At 34.6% G+C, this 13,146-nt stretch overlaps 1 protein-coding gene across 2 annotated transcripts in view; it reads left to right on the plus strand.

Annotated features, from left to right (window-relative positions):
- The window catches only part of VTA1 (vesicle trafficking 1), a 39,946-nt gene that overhangs the window by 14,424 nt on the left and 12,376 nt on the right, over positions 1-13,146 (plus strand). For both annotated transcript variants that reach the window (XM_074167177.1, XM_074167185.1), the window contains exons 2-5: positions 194-288; positions 3,469-3,596; positions 4,252-4,327; positions 6,307-6,418. In XM_074167177.1, the coding sequence (XP_074023278.1) occupies positions 194-288; positions 3,469-3,596; positions 4,252-4,327; positions 6,307-6,418 (411 nt within the window). The remainder of the gene's footprint in view (positions 1-193; positions 289-3,468; positions 3,597-4,251; positions 4,328-6,306; positions 6,419-13,146) is intronic.

The raw sequence follows: 13,146 nt of genomic DNA on the forward strand, positions 1-13,146 counted from the left end.
TAGAAAAATATCTCCCAGTATACTGAATATATCTAGATTTTGCTGTCATTGCGCACCGGTACTGTAGTAATACTTTGTTAAACCACAAGATGAGTTTTACATGTGTTGGGGGTGGCATTGGTGTGTTTGCTTATGGATTTTGCCTTAAATAATAACTTCTGAATTTTTTTTGTGTGTTTTGTCTACTTTAAAGGTCGTTTGTATGCAATGCAAACAGGGATGAAGATTGATAGTAAAACCCCAGAATGCCGTAAATTTTTATCTAAACTTATGGATCAGCTGGAAGCTGTAAGTAGAATTTATTGCTTTTCTCTAAAATGATTCATGATGTTACTTTAATTTTTATTTAAGCTTCTGAAAATACTATCTTTCCTCTGTCATCAGTCATTGATGCAACTGTTCTGTATGCAGGCATAGTGCATAAATGAAGTTGTGTATAACAAATTGGCAGAAGAATTGAAAAGAGATAAAGCTATATGTGTATGTATGTTTATATATATGTATGCATGCATAAACATAATTGAGATTTCATACAGCAGACATTTGCCATAAGGTTTTGTCTAGACAACATGAATTACAATGCTTTATTCATACATATTCTCATAAGAAGTCATAATTTATTGCGAAATAAATGAAGGAGTTCTAGAAGACTTCTTTTATTGATTTGTCCTTGATGCCTTGAAGTTTGTGAGAGTTATTTTCACTGCTGTAGGACTGGCTAGCCTAGTCCTTGGTGCTTTTGAAATTTTTGACCTAAACTGTTGTACCCAGGGAGTTTTTTAAAACATTATCTGAAACATAAAGATACTTTAGATCATATCCTCTGTTAGAGGTTGGGAGTCCTATACTATGAATTTTTGTAAGCACATTCTTATCTGTGTTAGGAAGCGATAGCTATGCCATGCTCTTTGGAGTGGACCTGATAGTATTAAAAGGTGAACAGCCTTAAATAGAACAGTTAAACAAAGGTAAAGTCATTGTACAGATGGTCAGTTTAAGTTCCAGGAGATGTTTATGTTCATATGCTGTAGTTTTCAATAGTCTCAAAGCAAGTAGTGTGTGGATTTGCAGGTCTAACTGCTCATTTGGAAGCAGAAAGTAACATTGAAAAATGTTACTTTTTTGTGTTTAGTATTAATGATTCCATACAAAATCTGGCCATAGCAATGCCTGAAGAATTTGTGTGAAACTAGTGCAACAGCCTTCAATTCTTCAGAAAAAAAGAAAAAAAAAAGAAATATGAACCACTTGTCTTTTATTCGTACCTTATGATTTTTGTTATCTTTTATCTCTGATTTTTTAGCAATGGAAAATCCAGTGTGCGTTGACTTATTTCATCAAATTTTAACATCTGTAATGGGTCTGATTTTAATGCTCAAAAGGAAAAAGAAATGACAGGACAGAGAGATTAAAACTCTGAATTTCCTCTTCATTCCCGAAGAATTGTTAAAAATTATTTGATCCCCTGTGGTACTGCAGCAACTAATTTGTCTGCAGTGTTCAGTTACTCCTTTTGTTTCAAATTTGGAAAGAGTTAGAAAACCAGCAAAAATCCACGGTTTCGTTTTTCAGTTGCTGGTAAGATTGTCTGCGTGACAACTGATGCTCAGGTATTGAAGTTCCTTCTACGTAGCCAAGTGGTGGAAGGATGGAGATAGCACTTCTGAGCAGATCTAATACAGCATTTTGGGGGCTAGGAATTCCACTTGGGTATATTGAGAAGTTAAGCTCTGCAGTAATTCAGTAGCAGCGATTTTTTGTCTGCCCTTTACCAGCAGGGGGCACAAAGGGGTGCTGCAGGTGTGTGCTAAGTATTTCTCACAGCTTTGTGTGTGTTGCCACAATTTATTATTTTAGAGGTTAAGACAGAAGCCTACAAACAAGACTGAACTTTATAGTAGCAAAGAATAAAAGTGTAGATGCATCCAGAAATTACCAGATGTGTAATATAAACTGCATAATATTCCAATATGTGAATTAATTAAATACGGTGATTTTTATATCCCAAATGCATGTTTCTGTCAGAAATATTTTAATATATGATCGTGTTGTTTTGCTTTTCTAATAGGTAACTGCTTCATTTAAATGCTTTGAGTAAAATAATACCAAATTTGCTTGATTTTAGGTTCAAACTATGAATTGTCATTTGATACATCAGTACTGCTGTACTAAATCACAGATTATGTGATTGACAGTTTCAAAAGTTAATATTTTTAGAAGCGTATGTAACTAAGTGTCATTTGTGCATTTGAAATCTCCACTCAACATCAGATCAAGTATAGTAATAAGTTATTTTCTGAGTGTAAGATGTATAGATAGACTGGTGAAGTATATATATATAAACAAATAATTTTCTTCCTCAGCTCCAGTGTTTCATTTCAGTTACATATCTTGCAATTTACAAATTGTACACTCACAAGAAAAACAATTACACTTTGTGAAACAAATATTTTTGAAAATTATGTAGAGTATGAGTTTGACAAAAGTCTTCAGATGTATAGTTCTATTTAGAAAGTTTATGTTTCATTGCTGTAATCAAGTAACTTTTCTGGCAACATTCTACGTATTAAAAAATCGGCAGCAATCTAAAAAAATATGGAAATGCAGCCTGCGTGATTAAATTTTCTTCACACACACAATGAAAAATAACTGCTATTCAGAGATTGTTTTTAAATCTTTTGGCAAAATAAAGGCTGCAGGTTAGTATCATGCAGTGTTCCTGTTTTTGTTCTCTAAGGATAACCTGAGGTTTCCTTAGGTGCCAACAGTAAGCCTATTCAGAAGCTGTAAATCCACCTGTTGTAACTGTTAGAGGGTTATTTGCTTTACTGATTTTTATTAGGAAACCTGAGGATTCTTGTACTCTAACGTCTTTGAAAAGAGGTCTTTGAATTGCAGTACACTGCTTACACTGAAAATTCCATTTAGTCCATAGGTCACTAAACCAGTCATGGCAGGGCTCAGATGCTTTGAAAGATGTAATGAACTGCAGTGAAATAACCTTACAAGGGAGAAGATACATGATCACTCTGACCTACAGTATCTTTATAAAGCCTGCATTACTTTATCAATTCAACTGTGTTGAATCCTGACACAGGCTTCAGAGTGCTTGGTCTTTGGGGTAGTAAGGGAAAAAATATCTGTAGCTGTTCCTCCACAATATTTTAGTTGTGTTTAACGGGGGATATTTTAATTTTGTTTTGGGTTTTTTTGAAAGTATTTTGTGATTGTAGATGTTACTCAGAGCTACTTATTCATAACATTTCTCCTTCCAAATGAATGTGCTTTCTCTTTAGCCTGCTACTTATACCATTTGTTATGTCAGAAGCTGGAGATGTGTATGTTGTTTCTTGTTTAAATTGTGTTTGCCTTTGTCTAAATCAGCAGCTTCTTCTGGTGTTTGCGTTAGATTGCAGAGTTGCTAGGGTCTGATAAGGTAATTAATGTATTTTTTTAAAACTTTTTCAGATGAAAAAGCAATTTGGTGATAATGAAGCAATTACTCAGGAAATTGTTGGTTCTGCTCATGTGGAGAATTATGCTTTGAAAATGTTTTTGTATGCAGACAATGAAGACAGAGCTGGGCAATTTCATAAGTAGGTGAAAATCTTTGGGTTTGTTATCTGAATTAAGATCCTGGTCAGGAAATTTGAATATCCAAACTCTCTTTCATTTGACTAGAAACAAGAATTGGGCTTTAATGCATATATTTCTCTTTGAGAACTCAATTTGTTACTACTTACATGTCTCTAACTTCACACATTAACTGGTATCCTCCTTCTTGTGCTCTTTAAGAGGTTGCTCACCTACTGGGCAAGCCTTCTAAAACCCCAGGCTAATCTTGAGCTTGACATCAAACATGTTATAGGTTCTATTGTCCAATGATATTAAAATAATTGTTATGATACATTATGTGGTTTGATTTACAGCAGTTACTACAGCACGTTGATGTCTTTGCTAGGCTTTTCCTAAGATAATATAGGATGTCCTATGTTGAACATTCCAAACTAGAAACTAAGTGCAGAACACAAGACCAGCTTTAAAATAATACTGAAAACTTTCTGCATAGTAGTCAGGAGGCTTGTCGATATATTGCCAAATTTAAACATTGTGAAGTAAGTTCTGTAACATTGGACTAAAAAAAAAAAGATCAGTGATGATTGGCTTGAAAAAAGCCAAAATGCCAACTTCTAAAGTGTGATCCCGAGTGACCAACGTTATAAAGTTAATGAAATGTTTTCTTTTTTACAGAAATATGATAAAGTCCTTTTATACTGCAAGTCTCCTGATAGACGTTCTGACAGTATTTGGGGAGCTCTCTGAAGAGGTAAGTGTTAGGGATATCGGTGTATTATCTGATTGCTTTTCTTAGCACAGGTGCAAATTGCTGAGTTTGTTCTGTAAAGTTGTTTTTATAGTTTGTGAATATGAACATCAAAGAACATAGGTTCTAATTGTGTAGCCAAATACACGTTAACAAGTCATAAGGAATTGTGCTAAGAAATTCAAATAAATTATATGTGAAATATTAGATAAGTGTTATCTTTTAGAAGACGCTTCATGATGCTTCAAGTATCAGTTAGAAATTCTGATTATTACTGTGGAAAACACAGCATTACATTGACCAAGCAGGAATTATTATGGGGAAAAACGATGCAAGGTTCCTGGCTTTTTCTGCCTTCGCTTTTTTTCACCCTACAACCAATAGATTTTTTTGAAGTACAGTTTGGAATTTCAGTTTATTAATTCTCAAAAATTTTGCACGTAATTTCAGTCCGGACTTTTAAAGAGATTATTCTGTTTACCTCAGTTTCCAAACCACTTTACCTGTGGTTATTACTGTGGAAATTTGAGTTCATCCAAGTACCTTGCAGGTGATGGTGTTGATGCGAAACATGGTATTAACCTGTATTGTTTGCTTGGCCAAATTATTCCACTCATCCTTCCACATTTCTCATCTCTGTTTATATTCAGCCTTGTTCCTTGAAATATATTACCTCCTAACTGTCAGATCTGGTTATTTTTCTTAGAACTTTTTACAAAGTAGTTGATTTGCATAATCAGTTTTAAGATTTCTCATAACAATTGAAAACTCTTCCTGGATTAAAAAAAAACAGTATTGTAACAGTTCCAGGAGATGTAAAGTGGCCAATCTTCATTTCAAGTTTTGACATATTAAAGTTGTACCTAAGAACAGTAAAGTATACTTTAAAAAATTAAATGGAAAACCTCAAAGTAGTTGAGATTCTGACATTTATTTCAATCACTCATGTTTTGTGAAAAGAAGAATCTATGAAAACCAAAGTGAAATGCTTTTTCTCAATTCCTTTTTCCCAGAAACTGAAAATAGTGAAAAATCATGTTGTTGGTGTTTTGTGTTTTTTTTTAAATACTGAAGTTGCTACCACATTTTTCTGTTTCAAACTGTTACAGTGGAAATGGAATGAGAAAGGCAAGCAGGAGTTTCGCTTCTCACTGCTATTGCTTCATACTGACACCATTTCGGATGAGAGTTGGCAAAAAACTATCTTGACTGTCAATATAGCGGTTAATTTTTTTGAGAAGTATTAATATTTTTTTTGATAACTGAACTATTAAAATTGTCATTAACAGTTTCTTTAAAGTCCTTATTGTCATAACCCTTCGCTCTGCAGGTAGTATTGCTAAAGTCCTTCATCTTATTTTTAGCAATGTTGTGAAGATACTAAATCAAAATACTGTATGTTCCAGAATATCACATACACACACTACATTAATCTGTGACTATAGCAGCTTTTCTGTATTCATACTTCTAAATACATTTTTAAAATTTAAAATAATGGAATTAGAAAAAAAAATATATATTATTGATATGCAGGATTTTGCATTTCAGATATTTGTATCTAAATTTCAGATATTTGTATCTAAAGTAAATAAGTATCTAAGTTTATGGAGACAGGAATAAAGGAAGTTTCCTTTATTATTTCACATCAGTAATTACTACACAGTACTCTGTCTTTCACACTAGATGGTCCTGGTATAATTTATTTCCTTTTCCTGACATGCTGCACTAATTGAAGATCGACACATTTTCCTTTCATGCTGAGATCCTATCAGAGCTGTTCTTTTCTTTTTCTGTTATTTTTAAATTCACTGATTAATTTCGCATGTGTAGTTTATCTTTAAAGGTGTGTCTAATGACAGCAAAGAAAGCAGTTTAGTTTTAGAATCTCTTTTCAGGGTGGAAAATTTGCTTATATTTCTGTTTTGAATGCATTAATTCATGGAAGTGAGTAGTTAAAACGGGTGGCCTTTTCCCTTCCCCAGAACGCCCAGCACAGGAAATATGCCAGGTGGAAGGCAGCATACATTCATAACTGCCTGAAAAATGGGGAGACTCCTCAGCCCGGGCCTATTGGGATGGAAGGAGAGAGCTTTGGTATGTATTTGCCTTTTCTTTTTAGAAGAGCAGAGGGTTGGGCCAAAACTGAAATGGTGGTTTGCGCAGTTCTGCAGGGAGCACCCCACAGGAAGCACAGCTTCCCTGTAATGTTCCATTCACTCTGCCCTCTGCTTTTTCTTTTCTGCTTCTCCGACTTATTTTTATTGGACCTTACTATTCAATTGACTTATTAATATATTTTTTTCTTTCCTCTGTAGTGGAGATTACTATTTTGAATATAACTACTGTCTAAGAAGGCATTGTCACCGTTGGGCCAGAACCATGCATTTCTTTAACACTCCCACAGTCCTCCTTTGAAATATGTTCTCTAAAGTTATGATCCTTTGCCAGTTGATCCTCTCTCAGAAGTTAAATAGGAGTCAAAAATGGTTTAATCGTAGATGAATTCAGCTTCAAAGCAAACGCCTGAGACACCCCCTTCCTCCCTGTATAATAATGTGGTTTTCAAAGCAGATTTATGGCCTACTCTTTTTAGATTGGATTTCCTGCCACTTTCTCACTCATCCCCCTTTTCCTCATGCTTTTAGTTACTCCCTGTGTTCTTCTGACTACCTGACTTTCCTGTACTGGATTCCTCGAAGTTACCTCCTTAACCATTAGATAAAAAGTGATTTCCAAGGACACCCACCCACCAGAATGAATCTGTATCAGAACAGGTTGTTTTAAACCTCCCAAATTGTAACTTTTACTGTCTTCTATTTAATGCACTCAGACCTGTCCAAACTCTGCTGCTTTTCAGTAAGAAGTGTCAGGGACATCCAAACCTTTCTCATTTCGAGCTTTTTGAAAAGAGGCCCCACCAATGAGGAGACACAAACTGGCCTCTCCATGAAGTAACAAAACACATACTACGCAGACTCTCTCTTACAAGAGCACAGAGATCACATCCTAACCTATTCTGAGAAAGACAGCTCCAGTCTTTTATTTCGTCTTATGTATTTTTACTAAAAATAACTAAACAATCAAACCGGAGCTGCTATATTATTTCTAAACTTTATAAATGTCACCCTGTTTCTAAAGTGTAGATCCACAAACTTCACAGATATGTATGAATTTTGTGAAGTCAAATGAAATACTGTATAAAACTATTTTTGTTAAACTGCTGAAACAGATAATAGTATTTCTGCTCTGTGTATAAACTGATCATTCTTTTCAGTTATTGATAAAAGCAAAATATATGCAAAAATGATTCATTTCTGTTAAGAGTAAACAAAAGCGTCTACAAAGTATTTCTTTGTAGTTTCCTGGATGAAATACTGTTTGGGTATTAATACTCCAGGAACACTACAACATAAGTAAATTCAAATATTTGTGAAAAAATAACGTGTGATATAATTTGATTTCCAAACTACCAGTTTATTCTTGCTATTATGTTTTCCTTACCTAAAGATGCCCTACAGACTTAAGCCCTGGAATGGCTCTCTTACCCACCTAAATATGCTCCAATCAGTCTAGGCATAGCTATATTTGAAGTGAAGCATTAGCAAATTGATTTCTTCTTCAACATACAATCTTTTTCAAGGAAGTTTTCTTAACTGTCAGTGCAGCTGTAGTGAGAGAAACTTATGATGATCAGAGGGCTGGAGCACCTCTCCTATGAGGACAGGCTGAGACAGTTGGGGTTGTTCAGCCTGGAGAAGAGAAGACTCCAGAGGGACCTTATAGCCTCTTCCAGTACCTAAAGGGTCTACAGGAGTGATGGGGAGGGACTCTTGATCAGGGAGTAGAGTGATAGGATGAGGAGTAACGCTTTTAAACTGAAAGAGAGTAGATCTAGATTAGATATTAGGAAGGAATTCTTTCCTATGGGGGTGATGAGGCACCGGAAAGAGGTTGCCCAGAGAAGCTGTGGCTGCCCCATCCCTGAAGGTGTTCAAGGCCGGGTTGGACAGGACTTTGATCAACCTGGTCTAGTGGAAAGTGTCCCTACCCATGGCAGTGGGGTTGGGACTAGAGGATTTTTAAGGTCCCTTCCAATCCAAACCATTCTATGATTCTATTCAACTCCAGCTGCAAACATCACCGCATCTTTGTAAGTCAAATTACAGCAGTTTGATAATTTAAGGGAAAAGACAACATTTGGGAAAAACTCTTGTTATAGTGAATGTAATGAATAGCCCAATTACATATTTCTAGCTTTAAATGAGTGCTCTTTAGTGCTCTGGCTCATAATGTGGTAATGTTTACAAAGCTCACCTGATCGTGTGACATGAATTATAAATTCTAAACAATTGCAAAAATAGAATTTCTGAGCAAAGATTACAGAGCTTTTGCTAAAAATCTGTGTATGCAGCTTGTATAGAAACAATAAATTGCTCCTCAGCAGCAACGAAGAGGTTCTGTCTAATGTGGAGGCAAAGGTAACTGACTTGATCAAGGCTGCAAAAGAAACTCAGGCAAAGACTTGCTTTCATTAGTGAATAGGCAAAGACTTGCTTTCATTAGTGAGTTATGTCTACAACTTAAAAGGGACACAAATGATGAGTGACACAAAATTTTTAACATCCTTATTGATAGGGAACCTCCAATATCTATAATTTGGTAATAACTTTTTATTTGTTGAATTGTATTTCATTTAGTAAGAGAATTTCTGACACTTTTATTTTCTGAGCAACGAAATGAAAAATACTTTTTGATGTTTATTTTTGGAAATTAACTCCATAGTGTAGGTGTACATAATGCTTTACACAACCAAGACAAAAAATGTATGCAAATTAATTTTTATTAGAAGAATCAGTAAAACGAAGTGTCAATTCTTGCTTTGTGCATCATAAGAAGAAAAGCAGCATTGTTTGAATGTACGACTGAACCTTCCCCATTCCTTTCTGCTTGCTCATTTTCTTCCTCCCCTTGCAAGTGGAAAAAGTCTGTTTAAACAGAGTGAAACTAGGTCTCTGTAGCTTGACAAATTACCATTTTTTTCCAAAGTGTTATTTTCTTTGTGATTCTTGAAAACCATACTGTAACTCTTGGAGATGTTTTTACAGTAACATAGGCATGCTTTATGTAGTTCTACTGTTGGATTTATGGATGCTTTTGTCAGGATGCCACCATGGAAACCTTAAAATGACATGCTTGATGTATTAATGCAGTTGGAATACAAGTCATAGAGTACACATAAAGGTCACTTAGCAGTAGCCCTAGGTCATCCAGCAAGATTTTATGCTAATGGAAAAAAAAATAAAAATGTAATTTCAAATATGAAAAAGTTCCTAAATGGTCATGGTGTAGCCAAAGTAAAATACATTAAATATCACCACTTCCCTTGCAATATATAATAAGTATTCTACATTTATATTACAGAATTCCAGGAAACTTTTATAGTCCCAACTAGTAAAAAGAACAGTGTATGAAAGGTTGATGGATTTTTGAGTCTATTTCTCAATGTTGTGGAAAAATATACATAAATATATACATACATATTTAAAAAGCAGTTCCAATAGAACCTTACATTGAGCATCTTTTAGAAGCATTTCAAACTAAGAGAAACAGTGCAGTAGAATGAGAAAAAGATGTTGTTAAATTATAATTAATAGATTACCTTTTTAATTCTCTGGACTCCCTAACAATAAGAGTCCAGGGAATAGGAAGAGTCTGAACTCCTTCAAAAGAAAAATTTTGCAAGTTTTAAATTTAGTGCTTCGGGCTGCTGAAGTTAAGTCATAATTGGTGCTCCCTTAGGCTAGACAAGGGAATGTCATTAAGCCTCAAGAATCCTTGATTTATATGAAAGTATCTTTGGACAGCCTTATTCCATGAAGTCTTGCCTTCAATAAATAAATAATAATTTAAAACAAACAAACAGATAGTCTGAGTATACTGTAGCTCGGAGGAAAATCTAAATAGCACATGGATGCATTATGCTGGGATCCAAGCACAAAGGCTGATCAGGTTCCAAGACAAGAAACTCAGCTGGAGCTGAAACTGAATGTTAAACAATTGTGTCCCTGTTTCATAGCCTACTATTTCACCATTCTTAAGCAAATAGCCAGGAACTTTAAATTCTAGGTTAATACTGCTTGATGAGAAATTAATTCTCTTAATTTTTCTAGTGTTCATTCCCATTCCCTGGAAAAGATTTGTTTTCCAATAATCTTATGGATGTTCTAACCACAGAACTTAACAGTTTGTTGACTTAAATGTTCTTTTCCAGCAGCCTGAAATCTTTTTATGTAGCACTGCTGTTAAAACCCTTCACAAATACTGCAAGCGCTTATCTCAAAAATGGTTCTAATACTTCAATCTTCAATAAAGAATATTTTAAATATTTACTTTGCAGAAAGAGTAGTTACAATGCTTTGATGACATTTGGGCACTTTAAACACCTAAGAAGAGTTAATTTAAACAAAGCTACTGTTATGTCTAATACAGTTTAACATTTGCCAATTGCATAATGAGCAAATCAAACAGTTGAGCTTGATCTTTTGATACATATAACTGATTAAAAAATATATTGCCCTTTTGTGAATTTGCCTCTTACAGGCACTGTTATTAAGGGTGGTCAGCACTGGGTTTTTTGGGTTGTTTTTTTTTGTTAATAACATTGCCAGACTTTAACTGTTTTGAGTTCACATCATCCATGACCAGTGTTACCTCCAGCATTGCGCCTTTACAGGAGCGACTAGAGACCATGAACTATCCCGTGAGGAATTTTGAGGCTCAATCTGAGAATGCGTAGGAGAGAAGATTGAGAGACGGTGCAAGACAGACACAAGTATGGGGCAAAGGGTTGCACATAGGGGATTTGAAGTCCTGGTGCAAGGGGAAATCAGAGTGGGACTGAAGAGCCAGATCAGGGCAACAGGAAGCTGCAGGGAACAGAATAAAGGAATAAATCCATTAATGGTTTAGGTCTGGGTGAGAACTTACAGGTAATTTCTCTTAATTGATACACTAAGTACAATGAAAGCATATTTTCTCCCATTCCTTCAGTCTCAAAAGTGACTTAGTAATTTTTACAACAGCTTTTCTGGCATACTAGCTTCAGGCAGACACCAACATGGAAAATCCATCTTTATGGCTACAATTTGACCAAGCTATAAATAATTGATAGCAGTGGCACAAGTAAACTTGGGCAGCCTTACCTTCAGACAGCATGATGAGTGTTTTATGTAACTGTTTCCTTGATCTTATGTACAGTAAATCTCTGGGATTTTGTTAAACTAAATTTTATTTTCCGAAACTTTTAAAATCATTTTTTTTGTTAACACCAAAACCACTGAAAAATACAGCTTTTCACCAATCGCTTATTCCTATCATTACATTATTATTTAAAAGGTAGCATATCTGGTGTTTACTTTTGAATCTCACTTTATTTTTTTTGCCAACTTTAACATATTTAATTTTTACTTCTATGCATGTTAGCCATATGATATTGCAGTATGAGTTACTAGCAAAAAATACAGCAAAGGAAAAATCTGGCACCTTAAGATATCCTTCGCCTTCCAGAAGTCTGCCAGATGTTTGTTTGCTTATGTCAGAAATAGCTTCTTAAAACCACAGCCCAAATTACTGGTTGCAGCAAGTGAAAGTAATTTTCGCAAGAGTAACATACATTTTATAATGTTCAGTGTTTTTACATTAAATATTGCTAGCAGTGCTGGACACTCCTGACAGAACTTTACTTCTAGGTTTCTTTACTTTTTAATACTTTTAAATAAATATTCTTGGTATTAGACTGTGGATTTGGGGGATTTGTGGATTTATTAGTATTTGGATGTTCTGAATAAAAGTAAACTACTACAACTTTGCAATATAAACCAAAAATATATTCTTTAACTGTGTATTTATTAAAGTCCAGTAGAAAGTCCTAATGACAAGACTGTTGACTTTACTCTGCATTATAGCCTTTTGTTGTAGTAAATTGTATTGTGAATTAGAATGTGTTTAGTCATTTTTAGTAAAGGTAGTAACTGAACTTTTTCTGTGAGGAATAGGATCTTACATGGGAAAAAATCTGACATTTGTAATAGTAGACTGTTTAATTATTAAGCAGTAGAGGTGTTTGCATAACACGTAATCCTGTATAGTTGAAGATCAGTGTGGATTTCATAAAGAAAAAACATCTATTTTGCCAGCTCTAGATGTATACGAGTTTTGTGCTCCCATATTTGTTTTGTTCCCTTTCAAGAACTGGCTGTTAACAAAGCCATTCCCAAAACTGTGCTTGTTCCACCTGATGTTATTGATAGAGATGAACACATACACTGTAAAAGAAAATTAGCTTTTTACAGTTGAACTGAATTCACGTAGTCTGTGATTCAAATTAAGGAGCAGAAATGAACCATATTCTCCATTATCTGCATAATTAGCATAATACAATTGGACCATTACTTTTGCAACCTTCAAAGCAACATTGAATAAATGAGACTAGAACCTTGAGAACATGACTAGATTGAAAAATAATGTGTAATTTCTTTGTTCATGCTATGGGTTATATTGAACCTCGTTATTCTTGTAGTGCATTATGTGCACTAACTGTTCTAGATAACAGTTATGACTTGGCTAATCTGCATTTCGTTTTCTTGTTTGGTATTACTTTCCCAAAGGACCTCTTTTTTGGTATTTATTTGTGGTTTATTTAATTGTTATGGGGTGAAGGATTGGCGCTGCCTTTCTTTTTATGAAGAGTTGGCAAGGCAAATACAGCTTTTCGTATTCTGGTTCATGTATGTATTAAAATATAGGTTACTGCATGTTTGTAG

Source organism: Numenius arquata, chromosome 2, assembly GCF_964106895.1.
Source record: "Numenius arquata chromosome 2, bNumArq3.hap1.1, whole genome shotgun sequence".
Lineage (NCBI taxonomy): Eukaryota > Metazoa > Chordata > Aves > Charadriiformes > Scolopacidae > Numenius > Numenius arquata.